Source organism: Chrysochloris asiatica, unplaced genomic scaffold (assembly GCF_000296735.1).
Source record: "Chrysochloris asiatica unplaced genomic scaffold, ChrAsi1.0 scaffold00005, whole genome shotgun sequence".
In the NCBI taxonomy this organism is placed as follows: domain Eukaryota; kingdom Metazoa; phylum Chordata; class Mammalia; order Afrosoricida; family Chrysochloridae; genus Chrysochloris; species Chrysochloris asiatica.
In genome coordinates this window covers 2,965,574-2,988,793 of record NW_006408523.1, presented here as the reverse complement: position 1 = coordinate 2,988,793, position 23,220 = coordinate 2,965,574, and the positions used below count along the sequence as shown (strand labels likewise).

General features: G+C 44.8%; 1 protein-coding gene across 2 annotated transcripts in view; it reads right to left on the bottom strand.

Annotated features, from left to right (window-relative positions):
* Nucleotides 1–23,220, bottom strand: part of PAN3 (PAN3 poly(A) specific ribonuclease subunit homolog (S. cerevisiae)) — a 115,690-nt gene that overhangs the window by 13,057 nt on the left and 79,413 nt on the right. For both annotated transcript variants that reach the window (XM_006831941.1, XM_006831940.1), the window contains 9 exons: nt 20,679–20,926; nt 17,799–17,903; nt 16,821–16,878; nt 14,192–14,353; nt 13,586–13,702; nt 13,392–13,493; nt 7,381–7,546; nt 5,962–6,052; nt 1,258–1,397 (listed from right to left, as the gene is read on the bottom strand). In XM_006831941.1, the coding sequence (XP_006832004.1) occupies nt 1,258–1,397; nt 5,962–6,052; nt 7,381–7,546; nt 13,392–13,493; nt 13,586–13,702; nt 14,192–14,353; nt 16,821–16,878; nt 17,799–17,903; nt 20,679–20,926 (1,189 nt within the window). The remainder of the gene's footprint in view (nt 1–1,257; nt 1,398–5,961; nt 6,053–7,380; nt 7,547–13,391; nt 13,494–13,585; nt 13,703–14,191; nt 14,354–16,820; nt 16,879–17,798; nt 17,904–20,678; nt 20,927–23,220) is intronic.

Below are 23,220 nucleotides of genomic sequence, written 5' to 3'. Positions count from 1 at the left end.
CAGCTGGAAGCTAAAAGACTGGTGATAAGGACCGAGAAGTGCTAATTGCTTCTAGAACATAACAGGTCAAGTTTCCACAGACACTTGCTGGTTAGTATCTCTTCTCTGGAGGCCTGGAGTGGTGCTGCAGAATAAGCACTAGACTGGGAACTGCAAAGTCAGCAGTTCAAATCCACCAAGCACTATGAGTCGGAACGGACTCCACGGCACTTAACATGTAGCTTCTTCTTGAGAAGAGTTGGTGCTGGTAGCAAGGGTCAGGGGTGCTCATCTCTGAGTCCCCCAGGGTTAGGGCACCTTTACTGGACAAGTCTCCCACAGGGAGGCCCACAGTGGAATCCTTTGAAACCAAGTTCACTTCAGGAGAAACCCCAAGGCTTTCCTGAAACCTCAGCGTCCTTGCCATGCATGCTCTCTGCCGTGAGAACGTGCCCTTGGAGTACGCGGGCAGACTGTACTCAAGCTTTCTTTGTGGCAGCTTCTTTCAGAGCAGCATTGGCCACGAGAGCTTTCGGAGGGGACCGAATGTTCCAGGCTGTACTGCTGTGACCCCAGTGTGACTGCTGAAGTCTACAGACACGGCTCTCCCCACTGAGGGAACGGAATTGTTCATTTCAACAAGTCTGACTTGAAAAGGCCATGTGTGGTTGTGAATACCACACAAGACTATACGTGGGTCTGTATGATGTCCCCTGAACACATTTTAAACCCATCAATACCTGATTGACACATACTGATTTATGGACCTATGCCAACAAATATCTACTTCCAATAAAAATAAAGACACTAAAAGTTGCAGGTTTTGCCTGAATTGAAGCCGTGAAAAGTTCAAATAACTAACCAGAATCACTGTTAAAGTTAAAGGACCCTTATGAAAATCAAGCTACAGCTCAACTTTCTGCGGAACCAGAGTCAGGCCCATAAAAGGGACAGTCATGCTAGGGGGCACACACACCTGTGAATCATCATCAGTCCATGGAGAAGAGCAGGACAGCACTGACCCCAGGACAAAGTGGACAGGGCTTAGGAGAGGAGGAGAAAAGGAAACAGGCAACACAGGACGCTGGGAGCCAGTGGGAGGAGAGAGACAACATGAGACAAAATGTGTGAACTGTTTGTTGGGGGGGACACCTGATCTGTTCTGTAACCCATCAGCCAACTCACAAAAAGTTAAACAACAAAAAGCTTCAAACTCGAAAGCTCACTGTCTCCCCCTGCCCCCCACCCCTCGGCCCCCCAGTGTCTGAGAGAACTTACAGAATCAGGTTCTTCAGGTCGGAGGAGTAGTTGATCGTGACCAGCTCCACAGCTTTCTGTAAACTCTCACGCTGGATTCCTGCCAAGGAGTTGCAAGCCAAAGCCAGCACGACCTTTCCCAGTGAAATCAGGTCCGCTTGCTGCCACCAAAGAAGAGACAGACTACTCATTCCCTGTGATTACACTCACAGGCCCCCTACAGCAGCACCTCTGCTAACTGGCTGGAACATTCAGGTGGGCTTCTAAACGGGGGTGCGCATCAGAATCACGGGAGCTGAGGGAAGAGCATTCTGATGCAGGCAATTCTAGAGCCAAACTTTAGGGAACAACAGAGACGCCAGCTCGGTGAGAGCTGTTTGCTTTGTCTGTGTTTCTAAGAAGAGCTGGGATTCTTTACCATCTCAAAAAAACTGAAGCCACTTACTAGACTCTCTGTGTTGTTTAGTTTAAGGAGGATTTCAGAAATTGGGAGACTGGATGGAAGGACAGGAAATGTGTCCATGAGCGATGAACATGTGGAACATGTGACAGTGAGTTTCATGCCCGCTCAGGTCCTCGTTCTGCCTGTTTTGTGGATGTTGCTTCTTTAGTTTTGGGTCCAACAGCTCCTATAGGTCTTGCTTGACAATGACCACGGTGAGCGAGAGAGAATCATTTTCTCATGTCCCGTAACTCCAGAACAGAGTGGCAGTTTGAGGAATTATTAGAAAAAAGGTTTCCCATTAAAACTACATCATCAGTATGCCCTGATTTTACAGCAAGTCTTCCTTCTTTAACCTCAAAAACTCTGTAAAGCACAGTGACATCCAACCTATCAGTGTTTCCAAACTGGCTATTTCTATTTGTATTAGAACTCATGTTTGAGTTCTTTAACCACCTGGTTTCCTACCCTTCTCCCCTCCCCCAAAATTAGCATTCTGAAGTTTTCCTTCTAAAAAGGTTTTCAAAACACAGTTGGCTAAACAGAGTAGACAGGGATGGGCAACTTGGACACTGGCTACCCAAAATGGGCGGGGGGGGGAGCCTACAAAGGCAAGAAGTGCCTTTATTACAAGCTTTTTAAGAGGGAGCCTAGATCCAGAGGGCCTGGAGGAAGGTAGAATCTCCACTGAGTAGTATCCAATCTGTCTGGGCGGGGCTGATGAAAGGAAATGCGGATAGGTCTCCTGTGATACAACAGTGAATAATTGTTATCAGGACTGATTGTGAGGGTTGGAAATGTAAAGGCAGGCGTTTTGTGGCAAGGAGGGGCGTGATTAACTTTGCAATCTAGGAGCGGAGGTCCCTGGGACCATATCGAGGGAGAAGAGTGGAGAGTGGGCACTCTAGACCCAGAGAGGGAGAGGAGCTGTGTGCTTGGGGGGGGGGGGGGAGACAGGCTTGTAGGGTATACCCTTTGGTTGGCTGATGATGCATGGAGGGGATTGTAACCATGGCAATGAAACGATATATGATACGATGAATGTAAAACTAATGTAAACTATCATATAATTTACAATAAAACATTAAAAAAAAAAAGAGTATGAGGAGAAAGAAAGAGTCCCAACTGAATAGATTTCATCTTGTCTTGATGGATTTGGTGAAAAGAGATGGGGATAAGATTCATATGATTCAATAGTGAATAACTGTTATCATGACTAATTGTGACTGTCACAATTGTAAAGGTAGAAGTTTTGTAACAAAAACAGTGGAGTGGTTAATCTTATAGTCCAGAAACAGAGGACCCTAGGGCCATCAAGGAAGAAGAGCACAAGCAGAATGCGGGACCTTATCCAGAGAAGCAGCAACGCCCAAATCAGAGGCAGAAATGGGAGAGGGAGAGCGGCTGAAGACTCTAGATTCATGGGAAGAGAGGGACTAAGAGCTGGTGGCCATGAGGCAGACTTGCAGAATGCCCTTTGGAGGTGTAAATTATTAAATTGTTATGTATGCCTGAGGGTTTCGTTTCATTTTTTTCCCAAAAAACCTAAAGTGGATAGAGAGAAATACTATTAATTAATTGATGGTACATGGAGGGGATTATAATCATTGTAATGAAACAAGGTGTATGATTTGTTGAATGTAAAACTGATGATCTTCCCCGTAAACTTTCACTCAATTCACAATAAAAACCTTTAAAAAAAAAATCAAAACCACAGATGGCTAGATCCTTCTCTTCTATCCCAATGCACCAGGTATCAGAAAGGCGGCCTGAAGTGGCACAATTGTTGGGCGAACAAGGGTTAATCCTCCATGCTTACTGGAGTGAAGTATTGCAGCATTTGCATATGCTCATTTGAATTAGTTTCTATAGAACACCTGGGCAAGTTTTCAAACTCTGAGCTCTCTTCACAGCGACTGAATATGTGCTTGTTTACCAAACACTGATTTAGTATAAGGAGATTTCAAATGTAACTTGCACAGAAATGGCTGGAGGTGCCTAGAACCAGTAAACACTGCCTATGAGGCCCCCTCCCAGGAGAAGGACAAGGCAGGCAGAGCCCATGGAGACAGACAGGCTCAGAAGCCCCAGAAACGGCTCGACTCTGTCCAGAATCCTGACGTAACTGAACCCCTTCGCATCTGCCGAGCAAAGTCAGACCTTAACACTACATGCCCTCATGACAAGCCGACACTGAACAGAGGCAGGTTCTTCCTGGGATCTCTCCCCAGGGGACACTGCTCTCACTGGACTCTATGCTGACCACCAGCCTCAGGAGCACAGGGGACCAAGTATGGAATGCCTGCGACAACATGCCAGCCAGTGCCTGTAAATTGATCACACTTCCCCATTCAACCGAAGCGTTTATGACCAAATAAAAATGCAAAACACACTCCAGACCACTTCACCTCTCCTTCTTTCATGTCTTGAAATTTTATCTTAAAGGAAAAGTGAACGGAAACCTTTTTACAAAGTCTTAAAAAGCAATGGGAAGGCGTGAGGGCCCTAAGACCAGCAAGAGCAGAATGTGGGACCCTATCCAGAGAAGCAGCGACACCAGAGATGGAGGCAGAGATGAGGACATGGAGAGAAGAAGCAGCTGAGGACTCTAGATTCATGAGAAGAGAGGGATTGAATGCTGGCGGCCAGGAGACAGACTCGAAGAATGTGCCCTTTGGTGGGTTTAATGATTATATATTCCTGCAAGGTTTTGTGTATACCCCCCACCCCACCCCCCAAAAAAAACAAAAAAAACAAGAGGGTACAGAAGCAAAACTGTTAACCGATGGTGCATGGAAGGGATTATAATCATTGCAGTGAAACAAAATACAATTGGTAGAGTACAAAACCGATGTTCTCCCATGTAAAACTATCACTTAATTCATAATCAAAGCTTGAAAAACAAAAAACGCAATGGCAAGTTGTATTTTCCTTGGTTTCTATATGTGATTGATGAAGGGCGACTGCCCTATCTCTAGCTCATTTCAAAGCAAGCAAAATGACCTAGGTGGTCTTAAAATGCCAGCTGGACGATAGCAAATACTGACTTCAGATAGCTAGGGTCACTGCACAGACAGACTGGGATGCTGTTCTGACTCAGAGTGACTCTGTATAGGGTTTCCAAGGAACGGCTGGTGGGTTTGAATCCCCGATCTTGCCATTTGCACAGATTAGTCAATGTGAAAGCAACTGCTCTTAGTATCTCTTCACAGAGACAGGTTCTTATTGGACGACACGTTGTCGTAGAGGTCACGAATAAGCAACTGAGAACACAATGGGAACTAAGTCAGTGCTCTTTAGACAAAATCAGATTCTAACCACAGTCAAATAATTTACAATAAGTGAGTATAAGCCATCAACTGGGATACAGTGATGGTTCCAATGGATACAGTGGTAGAGAAGGTTCCAATGGATACAGTGGTAGAAAAATGGTTGTTGTTTTTTAAGGGAGAAAAAAATTAAAAAAAAAAAAAAAAAGACTGGGTTTATTGGTGAGAAAGACCACCCTCTAAGTCTGGTATACAGCTCACCGTCATGGCCCAATTTTCAGCCAAGAAGTAGACTGGCCACTGTAGGTTTACAGCAGGGACACCACCTCTAGTGAGGCATGCTCACCAGGGAATGGTCAATCATTCCAAATCAAAAGGGCACCATTCCCCTAAGGACAAAGCTGGGGAAGGATGGGAAGGAGCGTGGAGTGAAAACAGGAACCACAGGGAGTAAGCAGCCTGGTAGCTGAGGCTGCAGGGAGGCGATTGTAACCACTGAGATGAAACACAAAGTGTCTGATTCATTGAATGTAAAACTGATGACCTTGTGTGTAATTCACACACAAAAAGTTACAAAATGGCAGACCACACATTTCTTTGAAAATACTAAGGGCTTCAAAAACATTGTGTACAAATTGTATTATTTGTTAATTCCATCCCACCCCCCCCTGAACTTTGGAAGCCCCCTCATGGCTCTACAGTGTGATGATTATTATGATGCTCAAGGAATGGAAGACCTGTGCTTTGATGTGAGCACTCAGCTGACTCATGTGTCTTACTCCACACTGAAGACAAACCGCCTCCTCACACCCCACGATGTACCTAGGCTCTGGGACTGCCGCACACAGGCTCTACACCACAAAGGTGACAGCAATTCCACAGCTTGCCAGGGACCACCCCCAGAGTAAAATTCCCTGCAATACTTTAAAATTCCTAAAATTTGTCTTTAAACCCTAAAATAACACCTCTAGATTGAAGTTATTACAGAGCGTGCCAACGTTAACCCTTACTCACCTGGTACTGAGCCATTAACGCCAACGGGTTATTATTCTGACTGTTATCAAATGTTAAAACATCACAAACTCCAACACAATTTACTCGTAACCTTTAAGGACCAGAGAATTTAAAGAAAACAGATTACAATTACATTTTAAAAACTGTGTACTAGTGGAAACTTACTGCTTTACAAATGAGGGAAACAAAGAAAACACCAACAAGGGTGTGGGAAGACGGCGACAATCACTAGCACAGGCAGGCGCTAAAGCCAGCTAACCGTGGACCGGGCCCACAGCTCTGTAAGGCATGCTGCTCAAGGAAGTCCCCACCAGTGCAGCAACGCCGCGCAGACTCAGGCAAGTCCCGGTCTGTGTTAAAGGACTTGATCAGTGGGACTCAAAGCACGGGAGCCAACCAGCAGCTTAAGTGTGACCTGGGAACTTGCTGGAAATGCAAATTCTTGGACTCCACCCAGGACCCACTGAACAGGAAACTTGGGGGATGAAGCCTAACAATTAGTGTTTGATAAAGACCTCCATGTGTCCCAAGAATGAGAAGCAACGGAACTACCAGGCTAACTGCCTACATGAACCAGTGCCTCTTCCACCTTGAAGTCAGAGGGAATTAGATGGTGGCCAGCCACCACAACTGAACGGTCTGATCAGAACAGAGCAATCCTGACAAAATGGGGGTGGGGTGGGGTGTGTGTGTGGAACAGAACTTCAAATTCTTACAGATTCCAGACTTACGGAGTACCACCCAAGACTGTGGCCCTGAGGTTCTTTATACCTTGGATTGGGACTATTCCTTAGAATCATGAACTAACAGCCTAGCCCAAAGGGTCAAAGACGGTCATCCTGAAGTACGGTGTTACTTACAAATATATCTATATACACTTAAGACCAAAGGGTCATTAGCTATTTTACATCTCAGATGGCAAAGGGGTAGGGGGAGCAGGGAGACTAGGTCACTGAAAATGAGCCACTTAGAACAGGTGTAAGGCGACTGAAATCCAACGTGAAGGACACAAGCACCTTCTTCCATCACCATCTACACTGTCATGGTAGTGAGTTGTGCTGTGCACGTTTTCAGTAAAAATAGAACAGAAATAAAATAAAAGCACCTCTCCCACCCAACAGGCGATTCGGACTCAACTACAAATCAAGTTGCATTGCTGCTGCTCCTAAACCCCACCCACACCTACCACACACACTCTCCCGCCCCTTAGCAAGAGTTTCCGTCAGTAACCAGGCATTTTATTACAAATTCAACAATTTTTTTTTTTTTAACTTACACATGAACTCAAAGTCACAGCAGTTCTTCTGGATGGGGTATAGGAAAAGGTAGAATTAAAACAAATCATCATATTTTATTTACGAAGCTGTCAAAAGATTCAATGCTGAATAAAAAAGCCCAAACTCAACATGCTAGTAGTACCTGGTTTTGCCAGTGATCAGAATCTTCGTTGGGTCCATCACTCGACATGCCAAACCTGCTGTATGAATGGTGCGCAGTGCAGAGCTCAGCTGGACGATGTACGCCCAGATGAGAGACTCAGGCAGCAACCCAGCATGCTGTCTGGGCAATGGGCCATCGTGTTGACCTACGGACCAAACAAACGAAAAATGGCGTCTCCATTTAGGTAACCCACCAAAAGTGACCAATAAAAACAAAATGTCAACACCAAACTCAACCCAAAATTACCAAGGAACTGAACAAAAAAGAAACCTGAGAAATAAACAGGAAATGTGTGCACATTCACGGCACAAAATGTCTACCGATCTGTTATTAAGCGCCACTGAGTCAGTTCCAACTGGCAGCGACCCAGTACAGCACTTCTGAGGAGTAGCTGTCACTCTTGTGGCTAACAGTCCAGTGCTCATCCTGGGTGGTTTGTCACATCAGGACCCTCGTCTATATGAAAACGTACGGAGCACAATGGTCCACGGCAATGAACAAAAAGCAGCCACCATTTACGTTGAATTAAAAAGGAAAATTTCCCCCATATATTGTTCGTCCTCTTCTATTCTATTGGAGCCATTTCAGTTTGAGAGGATGACATTCAATTTATATATAAATAAAAATGTGAATGTCACTTAACGTGTCCAGATGAAACACAAATTTAATCCAGCCCACCATCAAAAGCAGTCACTGTCACACCATCTGGATGGAGCATACCCACAAATACTTGGCAGAGGTTATCCACAGACAGGCACTGAGTTTTACTTCAAATATTTCCATGAGTGCGGGGGAACATACAAGGGACAAAGTTCTGAAAAGGTCTCAGCCATTAACCAAACCTCCTGAGGGGATGAGTCACTAGGCCTGGGCGCCTGGGCTCATGATCACAATCTCAGAGCACACCAAAGTCAACTGGCAGAACACAATCCACAAAGACAATGGTCTACACAGCCCACTCTGCTAACACCACTGGGGTTTTCAACAACGGGTGAGTGCCCATCTAAGGTGCAACTACTGGTCTGGCCCCATCCGGAGGAAAGAGGAGGGATGAAAGTCCAACCCACCTGGAAGCAATGAGTCCAGGGTACTAATGGACATGTGCACAGCAGTCTCCACAACCCTGAGATGAGAAGACTTGATGGCGCCCAGCTCCCACTACCAACTGTTCTGTGAGGGCTAACATCAGCAGGTCTTAGATAGAATGTCAGAAAACAGGGAACAAAACTCCGAGTCATAAAAAAGGCCAGGCTTACAGGTCCCGTAGAGACTGTGTCCCTTAGTCTCCCTTCAGGTCTGGTACCTAACTCACCCCCACGGCTCCATTTTCAGTGGAAAGACAGACAGGTCTCGGAGGGGAACAATCACACACTAGGGAGAGGTCCACACACCTTAGAATAAGCCACCGCAGGAGGTCAAAGGGACCCAGTTGAGAAGGGTGAGGAGAGAGGGGGGAATGGAAACAGGAAGACAGGGAGGAAGTGGGAGGAGTCAACTTCCAATGTGGGGACTGCAGTCAACATGTGTGTGAATTCCTGAATGGAAAACTGATAATGGGCTCTGCCCCAACCTTCACCCAACTCACAATACAAAGTTTAAAAGTCACCTTACTCTATCAAGTCTGTTAAGTTCATCTTGATTATTTCTGGGCTAATATTTAAATTGTTGTTGTGTGCTGTCTAGTAGGGTCCGACCCACAGCGACCCTGTGTAAAGGGTTTCTGAGGAGCAGCTGGTGAGCTTGAACCGCCAACCTTGCAGTTCAAACAACTTTGCAGTCTGGCTCATTAACCCACAACGCCACACTCTGGCAGCGTAGTGGCTGCGAATCAGGCTGCTAACCTCAAGGTTGGCAGTTTGAAACTACCAGTGGTTCCGCGGGAGAAAGATGAAGTGTTCTGCTCCCGTAAAGATTTACAGCCTCAGAAACCCTGTATAGAGTCACTATGAGTCGGAATCGACTCCACGGTACTTAACAACAACAACAAATATTTAAATTAGTAGAAAAGGAGGGCATATTAATTTCACCCAGATTTTATCTGTATCTCAAGAACACAACTTTACACGTGCAAGAATGCATATGGCTGTCAACAAACTTTTTGTGTATCAAATACAACAGCGAGAGAGTTCTACAGATATTTGTAACTCTAGCAGCAAATGGGCACTTACAGAGGATTAAAATTTCCAGTGAAAAGCACAGAATTCAAAAACGACCCTCACTCAAACGTAACGTAGCTGACCCTGAAGATCAGACACTGAAAACGACACAAGCAGGCGCTCTCGTGAGAAACGCTAAGACGATGTCAACGATGAATATGAAGAATTTAAGTGAAACGGCATAGTGCTGTCCTGGGGTGGCGCTGTGGGTCAATACACTGGACTGCAAAGTGGACTTGAAGCACAAGGCCGGCGGTTCAAACTGACCAGACGTTCCTCAGAAACCCTGTATGGGGTCACGATGGGTTGGAACTGACTCAACAGCACTTATCAACGACCACAAACATAGTGCTTCCAGCGTGCCAGACTTTATCCACATAAACTCATTTAAAACTCTCACCACCCTCTCTACGTAGCATGGAATTATGTAGAAACTAGTAGAGCAGCCCAATTGTTAAATTAGTATGCACCTTCTAATAAATATGAAGGGGATTAAAAAAGTTCACGGCAAATGGAGTGAAAAGATAATGGAACTTTCCATGAACGTTTCAGAGTCAACTTGTATGTGATTTTCATGTTAGTGTTTACTAATGCATTGTTTCATTCTGCTGTGCGTGGGGTCGCTATGAGTCGGGTCCGATTTGATCTGAGGCACCTGACAACAACACAATGCTACAGTATAAGAAAACACTGGCCTTTCAACTATCTTCCTAAGAGTTGACAGAAATATTGTCCAGTATTTTTTCTCTTTTTAATATTCACGTGGAGAAAACCACAGATTACCTTGTATTAGAAGCTGCTGTAAACTGAAGCATATATGAAGGTGTTTCAAACAGTTTGTGGGAAAATGGAATTAAAAAGTAATGGAGTTTTTCTATGTACTTTCTGAAGTCCCTTCATATGGTATCTTTAAAAAGTTACCTCCATTCAAGCCGTATCTCAAATGCTACAAAAAGGATGGATTCTGTGACAAGGTAAACAGTAACGTATCTTATCAAATAAACAACACCAAAACAAAACCATTGTGATTTGTTTTTTTTAAAAACCCAAGAAGGAATGCTAGACGTCAAAAAGTATTGCTACTGGGGTTCTGACTCATCTCTGGCATCAGTGGGGGGCTACTGACACATTCTCTCAGTAATGCACCTGTTCTACTCTTGCTAGGGTGCCTTCGAAAGAAAGACTTCTCTTTGTACCACTGAAAACAATGATTTTGAGGTCAAATGTTTAACAGAACTCAAGTGGACATCTTCCCAAATCACTGAAGCTTTGCAACAGGTTTGTGGGAATACTGCTTCATGTGAAACAACTGGTGCTAGATGGAGCGAGCGCTTTAAGGAAGGCCAGGAAGAGCTCAAAAACGAGCCCGTGAGCCAAAGAGGGAGAAGCCCGCCAACCTCCAAGGAAGAAACTGTGGCTGAAGTCCAGACAGTAGTGCGAGCAGCCCACAGTCACCAATGATGCTACAGATGTGGGGGTCTTAGGTGGAAGGGCATTTCCCACTTGAAGTGAACATCTTAAATCAGCAAGCTTTCAACTTGATGGGGACCAAAAGTGACGTATGAAAACCAGAGAGCTCAAAGACTTGATCTTTCCATCAGCCTTTTAAGCAAGATTGACGCTAATAGGAGAGAATTTTGCAGAATCGATAACTCGGGATGCCTTTTGGCTCTGTCAGTATGATCCTGCCTTCTGAGGGGCTCTGCTGGGCCAATTCACTTCAAGGTCCAGTCCAAACTGCCTTCTGAGGGGCTCTGATTGGCCAATTCACTTCAAGGCAGAAGTCAGCTCGGAAAGTTATGGTGACTGGTCTGTGAAATTCCAAAGGGATAATCTTGACAGATTTCCTCAAAGGACACACAGGATAGCACTGGAAACTTATTATGAAGAGATTTTAAGACAACTTGAAAGGGTACTAGTGAAAAGGAGGAGAGGAAGTTGGGCTGAGGAGTGATTTCCCATCATGACACTGCACCTGCTCATCCTTCAAGGTCAGCAAGGGCTTAGGAGAAGTTTGTTGGGAAGCCTGACCCCATCCACCCTGCAGTCCTGATCCTGCCCCAACATTCAGGTAACTTTCTGTTCCCCAAACTCAAAGAGCATTTAAAAGGAACATGATTTGAGTTCATCGTGCATGCCAAAATTGATGTTTTGATGTGGTGTAGATTGAAGAGTCCAGAATTCTTCGAGAGAAGGCTAGAGAAATGGAAACGCCACCTTCAGAAGTATACAGACACCGATGCAGGTTACGGCAGAAACAATACCTGCACATTCTGATATTTTTCTCTAATAAAGGTTGCTATGATTTCTGTAGCAGTACTTTTTGACTTACCCTTGAACATCGGTGGTTCTCAAAGCAGGGTGAATTCTCGTCCTCCCCCAGGGGCATTTGGCAATGACTGGAGACATGTTTGGTTGCACTGACAGTGGGGGAGGGCACCTAGTGCTATGGCACCTACGGGGTGGAGACATGGATGCTGCCACACACATCCTGCAATGCACAGGACAGCCCTCCACCAGAAATCTGGCCCAAATGTCAACAGTACTGAGGTTGAGAAAGCCAGCTATAAATTAAAACCAACAGTCATTCTACAGGTGATATTACTAAAATAAACCTGAACAACTACAACCACATTTATCTAAAGGAAAAGTTATACCACATCCTCTTCAACAAAATGATGTGTGTGTCTACAGATGACATGGCAAAAGGGGAGAAAAGCAAGCCACATCATCCGACCAGATTTTTAATGTCAAACAGCCAGGTAACCACAACTTTCTCCTTTTAACTGTCAAAAAGCAGAGAGCAAAGGCACCAGGAAACAGACAGAATTCACTGTCTTTTAGCCCACAATTAGCGTCTGTAAGGCAGCCACAAGCTGGAAGGTAGTACAATGTGGACCCAGGCCCCTTCCCTTCATCTCTGTCATCATGTCCAATAACAACAAAAACCACATTGATGAATTCAACTCCAAAACCAGAAAAGGAGACCTTTCTCAAATATAGTGCGCAAATTAACGTTAAACAGACATCTCAAAACAGACTCATCGTGTCTCAGAAACTATTTACCCTCTAATAAGCATCTGTTATATGTAATAATGACGATGTTCTGGTCCTTTACAAATTGGATTTACGAGACCAATTTTTCAATAAGTATCATAAAGGACGGGGAAAATACCCGGATGACAGGGCCGATGTCTTTTTCTATGTATTTTACATTAAAAAATATTAAGAACGACAACAGTCCAGGTGTAAGTCAAAGGGACACGTGTCCTGGAGGCGGGTTCCTGAAGGAACACGGACCCCTTCCTACCTGTAAGGCCACACCCACCACGGTATAGCAGTCACATTAGACTAAGGAAGGTCACTGAAGATTCTAGTCAGACGTATTAAAATTAGGGGGAGTACCACTATTCTCCCAACAAATACAAAATATGATTTTAAAAAAAGCATGATAACGCAAAGATAGAAACCCCTCCTTAAAAAAAAAAAAAAAAAGGCCTAGAAAAAGTATACATAACGAAATGTTCTGGTTTTAGATGGTGAAAAAAAAAAGGAGGGGGGGCAGTGGGCGAAAGGACGGGACACTCTGAGCCTTATTCCCAGTTCCTTCCAGGAGTCGTCCATGAGCCTTGTCCTCGGTCCATGCACATACTGCGCCACGAGGGGCCTTGAAAAAGCGTGTGGACTCATCCCATTATCTCTTCCTTCTATTCTTCCACCACCTTTTTCAAGTCCCCTGGTCTTTCCCCACTTCTTATAGAATGACTCCTCTTTTGAGGCTACTTCTTAACAAGTGGACTAGCGGCAACCCAAAGACTGGGGTCTCTTCCTTACCCCACTTTCTCTTGGTGAAATAGGCATCGGCATTGGGGTCGTTGAAGTGCCTGCTCATCATCGTCTCTCCTCCAGCATGGAAGTCATAGGCAAACACCAGAGCTACAAGAAGACACAAACACTCATGACTGCAACTGGGCAGCGAAACTGGACCCGCCCTGGCCCCAACAGGCAGACCACTCCCCGTTACTCACAAGGCTCTGCAAAAGCTTTCGTGGTAAAGACTTCCCGCAATGTTACAATGTTGGAGTGCTGGATTTTTTTCCACATGTCAACCAACACCATGCACTTTGTGTTAACAAGACGAAAACCTGAAGAAGCGAAAGTCTCACTACAGCAAACAGACAATAAGGAGCCCTTGGTGGCTCTGTGGGCTAAGCACTGGCAGTTCAAACCCCCACCCACTCTGCAGAGAGAGTGGAGGCAGTCTGCTCCGGGCACATTTATAGGCTCCGAAGCCTTATGGAGCAGCCCTCCTCTGTCCTACAGAACTCTAAGTGACAAACACCCCCACACCCATCCCACCACCAACGTGGCTGGAAAGCCAGCCTCCACATCCCTCAGCTCACAGTAGTTTCCCAGATAAAACCAGCAAGTGAGTTGTTGTTGAGGTGGTGAAGTGCCCTCTAAAGGGTGTCCAAGGAGCAGCTGGGGGGTTTGAACCGCCAGCCTTGGGGTTAGCAGTCTAGTACTTATCCAGGACTCCTTAAGTTATTTACTGCCCTTGAAAGTCAAATATTGAATAAATGGTTCGAATGTTTAGGAAGGTTTGGATCGTCTGACGAGATGACTGGGCTTACCATGTATCCTCCGAAGGCAGTATGGCAGATCGTCTTTACTATTTACAGCTTTGTAGCAAGACGTGATGTACCCAAAGTTACTTGACTTCTGTATCCGGTTGGGGGGTGGCAGTGGTTCGAGAGGGAAGAGGCTGTGGTAGCTGTCCACTTCCGAAGGGACGGCTAGAGTCAGGAACACACACTCACGGTCAGTACCAAATGGGAAGGCGGCTTTACATGGCAGGCACACACAGCAACAAAGGAGAGCTCAAGTCTCCTATCACCCATTCATGTTTCACAACACACATTCTGATTATAGAACAGGGTCCACACTTAGAGCAACGCCACAAAACATGACTTCAGTTATCAATAGAAACAGGCAGTCTAAAAACATCCGAGACGGTCAACTTCATGCACAAACATATTTCTCATCTTTCATGCAGTTGTTAAGTTTCCAACTCAACCCTGAGGTTGGCAGTCAAATGCTTACTTATCCTACAGCTCACAATACAAATTTTTGACTTCTCAGATATGAGCAACAATTTGGAGTGCCACATGTTGTTTTTGTTAAGTGACATTCAGTCGATTCCGACCCATAGCAACCTTATATAGGGCTTCCAAGGAGCAACTGGTGAGGTTGAACTGCTGACCTTGCGGTTCAAATCGACAGTACAGTCTAACACACTAACCCACAGAGCCACAAGAGATGCAAATAGCATTACATTGGGCAGTGGATGTGTGTGTGTTGTGTGTGTGTGTGTGTATGCCTATGTATACAAGAGGACTTCAAAAAGTTTGTGAAAAAATGGAATTTAAAGATAATGGTGTTTTCCCATGAACTTTTAGAAACCCCCTCGTATTTGGCAATCTGTATCAAAACTTTTAAAAACTCAAACCCAGGCTTATTAAGTACAATTCAAGGAATTTAACCCAAGGAAATCAAGATACGCAACTAATTGAAATGCCTACTGCAGTTTAATAATAATAGTGGAAAAACTGATCGGGAAAATGTTTAGGAGTAGAGACCTGGTTATAAAAGGGTCAGAGGCAGAGCACAAAAACTGCAGCTGCTCCTTGGAAACCCTCTGCAGGGTCACTTAACAACAACAGGGTAGGGTGTCTCAAGCAGACTGTTAAATTGATTCATAAATTTTCCAACAGGACACCTCAGAGGTTATGACAGAAAGCTTTCTCTAGGTACCACCGACACTGGTTATGATGTTGTATTGTTGCTAAGTGCTCTGGAGTCGGTTCCAGCTCACAGTGACCCTGTACAGCGTTTTCAAGGAGCTACTGACCTTGTGCTTCACAGTCCAGGGCTGATCCTACAGCGCCACCCCAGGAGTGCATAATTTTAAGATATAATAGTCAAATTTCTCTTAATTCAACCAACAGGAAGATGCACCCATTGCACGTGGGGCTGAATCCTTGATTAGGAAAAAGGAACTGGGGTCACCCCCATGGCAGACATAGTCCTTATGAAGTTTCACTAGAAGGTGCTCTGTTTAATCTTGCTAGACATCCAATAAGCTCGGGGAAGGAGAGTCCTTCACGCCCCCCGAGAAGCCCTGCAGTGGAGTAAGGAAACCAGGTTCACCACTCGACGAGGCCAGCAATTCTGGGGTCACTAGCCCTGAAGGCCTAGTGGCAACTGTAGGGTAAGCACTAGACTACTAAACTGAATATTTAGCAGTTCAAACCTGGTACCAGCCACTCCATGGGAGAAAGATGAGGCTTTCTGCTCCCATAAAGATTTACAGTCTTGGAAACCCTACAAAGGGTCACTATAGGGTGGAATTCATTAAAAGGCCATGAGTTTAGTTTGTTGGGGTTTGCCCTGGTGGTGTAGTGAGTTAAGAGTTGAGCTGTTAACCACAAGAACAGTGGTTCGAGCCTACCAGCAACTCCAAGGAAGGAAAATGAGGCTGTCTGCTTCTGTAAAGACTGACAATCTAAAAAACCCTACATAGGGTCGCTGTGAGTTGGCGTAGATGTCATCACTGTGGTTTGGCTGGTCTTGTAACAGCAACACTGGACGCAAACCACAAGGTTGGCAGTTCAAACCCACCAAAAGCTGCTCCTTGGAAACCCTACATAGGATCAGTGTGAGTCAGAACTGACTCGATGGCATGTCACGACAGCAACATAAGTAAATAAGTTGTTGTTCGTAAATGCCGTCAAGTCAATTCTGACCCATAGCGACCCTGCATAGGGTTTCCGAGGAGCAGCTGGTGAGCTTGAACCACCGACCTTGCAGTTCAAATGGCTTGAAATTACTTAACCACTATCAATTCCTCGGATGCAGGATGGAGGAACTTTTAGAGACAGCTATGTCAAGGACTAAATGAGCACACTGTCGGGCACCCATATCAGAGCCCCCTCTGTGAAATCCAGTACCCCAAGACCCGTAAGAGCTATGCTTGGCCAAGTTTCCTGACAGAATACTCTAGCTCACAGTGAAACAAATCTCCACAGAACTTTTAAATTGTGGCTGACCCAAAATACTGTCACATGTACAACTATCTGAAAGAAAAAAGATGATCTTGGAGCTCTTAATAGATTCAAATAAATACATTCATAAAACAGTAATGAACTACAGCAGCGATATATAAACCACACAGAACTACAAATTAAAGCGGGGTCCTTTTACCTGGCATATCTGCTTGATCAATTTGAGCCATTGTTATTAAGTGTCTGTTGATCAGCTCCTAAAACAGGGAAAGCAAGCACATGTCTATCTCAACACAATTACTGAAATCTGGGTTTCCCAATATCACTACTAAAGAACGTAAGCATGAACATTTCTGGTCTACACTGTCTTAAATGTTGAAATCATGAAACAGCATTTCTAAAGATGGCAAAGTGTTGAAATTCCAGTCTTCGCTAAATCTGGCCCTAATTAAGGTTGAGACTAGATAGCACATGACTATCTTTGTGGTTTTAAAAACTCTAGGTCCACTGGAAAGAAAAACATTTTAACTTAGACACTTTCTGTGTGACAAAAACATTGTGGAGATAAAGGGTAAACTGAAACTTCTACAAATCGAATTACTGTTACTACTATTACTACTGTGTTTTTTTAATAAAAGAAGAAAACCTGCCTACAACCACCACCCAAAAAAACCAAAATTATTTTTCAAAACCTCCTTTATCAAAAAATAATCAGTGCTCCTAAAAAATGGAAGTTTGCTTCTGGGCGAAATGACTTTTTCCAAACCTATGCATTTTAGCAAACAACCTTCAAATTCACTTGTTAATATACCCCCAGGAGCCGGTTTGATCCCAAAGGTATGATTCACAGAAAGGTGAGCCTTTAAATCAAGAGGAGGCATCACATTGTTTGTGGGAAACCTCATTCTCTTTAAGCATTACTTAAAATGTAATCTTCATTTTCCCACAAACTTTGGAAGTGCCCTGATATTCTAAGAACCCGGAATTCCTTGCTACCTTCTGGAAACCCTGGTTTCCTGGCATCCACAGACTGACTGGAAATTATCAGCTCTCTCTGCTGTCACACAATATTTTGGATTCTACGCTGGGACCTGTACACAACCCTGTGCTCTGGCCAACCCTTCCCTGACACCCCCGAAGACACTGCGTATCGCTACAAGGAATTGTGAAATCCTACCTGTCGGAGTTCGTCAGCCATGAAGAAGGAAGGTGCATTTGCTTTGGGTTGCATATAAGCAACGTGAGGTGCAGTTGGAGGATAAATATGATAGTTTGGAAATACCTAAAAAGGTAGGGAGGGGGGAGATGCCGTGACCAATGCTTCTCAATTGACAAGTGTTACCAATGTTCTGATACAACTCTACGCTTTAAATGTTTACTCCTTCCGAAGGAATGCTTTTTTTTTTTTTTTTAATTAATCACCTTATTTGCATATAAATCTAGTGAAAAGAAAACATTTCTTGAAAAAGTAGTCAAGAGGTAAGTGTGAGTGCGAAGGCAGCAGTATCCTTCGGCAGAAAGGCTGTCCAAACAGTTGTCCGCAGTCTGTTTTCAGCAGCGCGCAGAGAGGAGTAAACCACGTAAGTTAACACTGTCCCAGCTGCCCACGTAACTGCCACATAACTTCATGGGCTTTTCCGGGCCTAGTCTATATCCAGTACTGTGCACAGGGAAGAGGACCAATGACTCACAAGCCAGCAGATCCCGCTAGCAGAAGGTGCTACCATCTCGTTACCCTCTGAGCAAATGACGGCCGAGTTACGGAAGCTGCTTCCAACTCCTTGCCTTGCACCCTTCTACTTGTACAGCCCCCTTCTCTCCTCATTCGTTCCGACACTGGCCTCAAACACAAACTCAAAGTCCATTTCAAAAGGGGGCTTCTGTTGTGCTTTCATTCTGCCACTTTAGAGTGGAAAACAAACTTTTTTGTTTCTTCACGCTTTTAAAAATAAACCCCTCCCCCCAGCCAAATTAAAATGAATCCAACCGATTTCTGTTACCCTAAGATTATTAGTCTGCTCCGGATCTCCCCCAAGAAGGAGGCGTGCAAAACTTGTATGGTCTCCTTTCATGTGCAGGGAGGAGAATGCTCCCTTTGGCCCAGTTTGGCTAACTGCCTCGGTTAGCAGGAGCATATCTGTATGAGTGGGGAGAAGTTAAAATATGTCGTGTCTAATCTCAGTAAAAACAGCTGAGACAGTTCTGTGACCAAACTTTGTAAATTACTAAATTTATTGTTTTCTATGCCTACTATGAAATTTTAGAAAAATGCAACTAATTATGAAATATTAGAAACAAGACAAGGAAGATACAGATGGAATTCTAACAAGAGGGCTTCAAAAGGTGTGTGGGAAAGATGGGCTTGAACTATAATGAGATTCCCAGGAGCTTTTGGAAGCTCCCTTGTATTTGAAAGAAGAAAAAGACGTCTCCAGCTCTGCTGTTCAACTGCTGTTCAGAGACAGTTTCTGAACGTTTTTCTGACCAACTAAACTAGTCATTCTTTTAGTTGTGCTTTTTTTTAACACATTTTACATGATTTCTCAGCACTTCTGTAACGGCTTTTACGTTATTTCTCCAAGCTGGTTGGAAATTATCATTGCCCTAATCTTAAAAGGAGGAAACCCTCTCAGAGACACTAGCCCTCTGGGGTCACAGAGCAATGGCAGGACCAAGACTTCAAACTACATCTGACGCAGTTCTCTTTTCACTTAAATCACCTTTCGACACAACTTAATTAAACTTAGTCAAAATAAATGTTTACAAAAGTTGACTGCAGTTTTCAGTTTGTCATCTACAAGTCTGTCAAGTGTCTTAGGGTTCAGGTTGTTGTTAGCTGCCATCGACCCATAGTGACCCTATACACAACAGAACGAAATACTGCCCGGTCCTGGGCTAATCTCACAATTGTTGCCAAGCTTGAGCCCATTGATGCTGCCACTTTGCCAATCCATCTCGCTGGGGGTCTTCCTCTTTTTCTCTGATCCTTCACCTTACCAAACATGATATCCTTCTCCAGCAACTGGTCCCTCCTGACAATATGTCCAAAGTATGAGAGACGAAGTTTGGCCATCTTGGCCTCTAAGGAGCACTCTGGCTGCACTTCTTCCAACACAGATCTGTTCTTTTGGCAGCCCATGGAACTTTCAATTTTCTCCTCCAACACCATAACTCAAAAGCATCAATTCTTCTAGGGTCTTCCTTATTCACAGCCCAGCTTTCGCATGCATATGAGGTTATTGAAAATCCTGAGGTTCAGGCGGGCTTCCATTGACTGGCTCATGCATGGCATTCTCATTCATGAGCTCTGCACCTACTACTTTTTCTTATCTTACAGGGGATGATATCACTCCTGAAGAGGGACAGAATCCTGACCTGAGCGACTATGGAACCACCAAGCCAACATGACAATGCTCTTCCGCCTCTCTTCCCCACCCTCCTGCCTGCAGCTCATTGATTCACTCCGAGAAGCATTCATTCGCTCTGTGTATGGTCTCTGTATTCCTGTGTCATATATTAGCTCCTCTCTCTTCATCACCAAGCTTTTAGCAGCTGTTCTTACCCACAACCATGGCTCCTGTCTCCCTTCGGCCTGAGCATGCTCCTTGTGAGCCAACAGCCCTTAAAGGTTGTCTGTCACTGCACCAGCCGGGACATGAAACCACCCCAGCCAGATGTAATGGGTTTGTTTCCAAAAACCACTGACAGATAAGCTACCAACTCCATTCCCCAATCTCTCACTGAAGAGACAAACTCTGTGTCCCTGTAAACAAACGTCACTAAGAGCCACTTCTAGCTCAAAGGAGTACTAGTGAGCACAGAAATACAACATGCCACAAAGTGCTAACCTAGAGCAGGAAGAGACACGAATTTCTTACTACGAAACGATAGAGTAAGGCAGAAGTCACCAGAGCTAGGAGGGCACTAGGAACCTCACCCAAGGGCGCAAACTAAGGGTGACTCCTTCCATCAAAGCAGCAAGGGTCAAGCTCTTCAGGACCACGGAGGAACCGCTGCAGGTGGGCTACCTACCACCTCCACTTCAGGGCGGACGTACCATTCCAGTGACAGGAGCCGGAGTGGTGTCCGTATAGAAGTACGTCGTCCCACCTACAGTTTCCTTTTGGATCACCTGACCGGAGGCCGATGTCTGTGGACCAGGGTTACTACCCGGCGTGGAGGCACTGCAAGGCACCATGTAACTGGCTGGGTTGGGGGTGTGGCTCCTCCTCCTCGGCGCGGGAGACGTCTGCGGAGTGATCTTAGGGGAGTGCAGAGGGGAAGATCCGGCAGACAGCGACATACCTGAAGGAGAAGGACAAACAGATCTTGATGGCGCCACTGCTGGTTTTAGAGGAAAACGTCTGGGAAATAAAACACAAACATTCATTTGGAAGACTCATCATCTCTAGAGTCTAGATGATGTGTCACTAACTTGGCTTTGTGTTAAAGAGAGCAGTCCTCAGTGCTGGTGCCAAGTGTAGCCCACTGAACCTCACTCACCAGGAGCATTACTAGAAGAGTCTCCGCCCACATCACCAGCAATTTTAATCAACTCACTTCAAGGGAAAGGGGGAAAGACAGACTCTTGCTTTGTTTAAAGCAACTTTCAAAGTAAGACAATCAACAACCACCACCACCATATTGCCCATAGAGTAGAGAGGATGAAAAAATGCAAATCATCGAATGCCCACCGGCTGGCTAGATTTCCTTCAACCAAACAAGAGAATTGTTTGCAAACAGCAAAAATGAATGCTTCTTTGAAATGCATGGGAGACCAAGCACCACATTTTTTTTTTAAATCAAGCAGTGCAAGGCGGCTTTCCAAAAACTTGTGGAGAAGCGGAATTATAAGATAAAGGAATTTTTCTGTGAACTTACGGAAGCTGCTTTTAGGCCGTGTGTCTTTGGTTCTAAAGCTAGACACCGGAACAACTGGAAATGTGCCCGCTACACACGGTTTAAATGAAGCCCAAAGAACTGTGCTCCAGCACCACAGCGAGTAGGACCCAGTACCAGCAGAGCCTGCTCTAGAAGGTCTCCAATACCAGTGTCTTTCCCATTCAGGCGCCCCTAGCTATCAGCACACACAAAAGGACTTCAAAACGACTCAGATGTAACCTGCTAGACTGACTGCAAACTAGAGGCCCAAATGCAGATGAAATGCCAAGTTAAAGTCAAACTGAGCAGAAGGCACCAAAGGCTTCATGGGGGTGGTCACTTCTGAGCCGAGATTGAGATGGGGCATATCTAGAGTGTCCGGTCGCTTCTGTCAAACATGTGTGTATCCAGGAACTGTTGTGGCCCTTTGGGAGATGCCACGACACCTTGACCTTGGCGGTAATAAGCTATCTCACAACCCTAGAAATTCCTCTGGTCGTAGGCAAATTGCTTGTCATTTATAAAATGTGGGCACTGTTTTCTGAAATGATAGGGAAAAACAACAAAAGATCTACAAACTCAAATAACACTAAGTTTTCTCTGTACTTTCGACACAGTCCAGACATCATTGTTTCATGTGATTTCTTTTTTTCCAGAACAGTCAAGAGAAGTAGGTCATATTAGCACTGTGATATGCACCTGAATTCAGGTGTACAGATGCCATACTCAACGACAGACACACAAAGGGTTTCAACAAGTTCAAGGGAAAATGGAATTAACTGCTCCTTCATGTGTGACAAAGTCAATGGTAAACCAGGACTCACATCCAAGTCTCTAAATCCTCAAGCTCATGTTCCTTTTGCCATACATAGTGTATGCTACACGCTGAAGGAGCACTGGTAGTGTAGTGGTTACAAATCGGGCTGTGAACCGCAAGGTCAGCAGTTCAAAACTACCAGCTGTTCAGTGGGCGAAAGATGAGGCTTTCTGCTCCTGTAAAGATTTACAGCCTCGGAAACCCTGTGCAGGGTCACTATGAGTCGGAACCAACTCCACGGCACATAACCAACCAACCAACCAACCAACACACTGATATTAAAGTGAACCACGAATTCTCAAATATGTCTTAAAAGTATCTAAGAAAAAACTTCAGAAGCCTAAAACCGTCTTTAATATACATATGTGTGTGTGTATAAGTATGTTATTAACGTATGAGGTTAATGTTTCTTTTTTTTCACCTGTTCTACAAGCCTGCTTTTATCTAGCTCCATATTACATATTTAATCCACAAGGTAATTTTGACAGTAAAAGCAGAGGGGCTAATTAAGCTACTCTGGAAGGCTGAACACTCCCCATTTCCCTAGCATGAAATGCCGTTTAGATGGCTTCTCCGAAAGTCAGTCCCCAAGCCTTTCCAGAATTAAACTACTCAGGGTACAAAGACAATGGAGTATGTCTGTTGCCCTCCATTTGGGAGAAGCCCAGAACACAGTGCTGGAGGACTGGCCAGGCGCCAGGCACTCACTGGGAGTCCCAAACGTCCATCTGTTTACTCCTCACAAAGTCCCCGTCAAGTAGGGGGGGCCAGATTTTTGTTACAGTGGGTGAAACGAACTCTAAAAAGCCAAGAAATAATTCTCTGAAGAACAAATGGAGGTTATCAAAGAACAGAATCAAGACTCAGACTCAGGCCTAACGGACTCCAAACTATTCTTGTC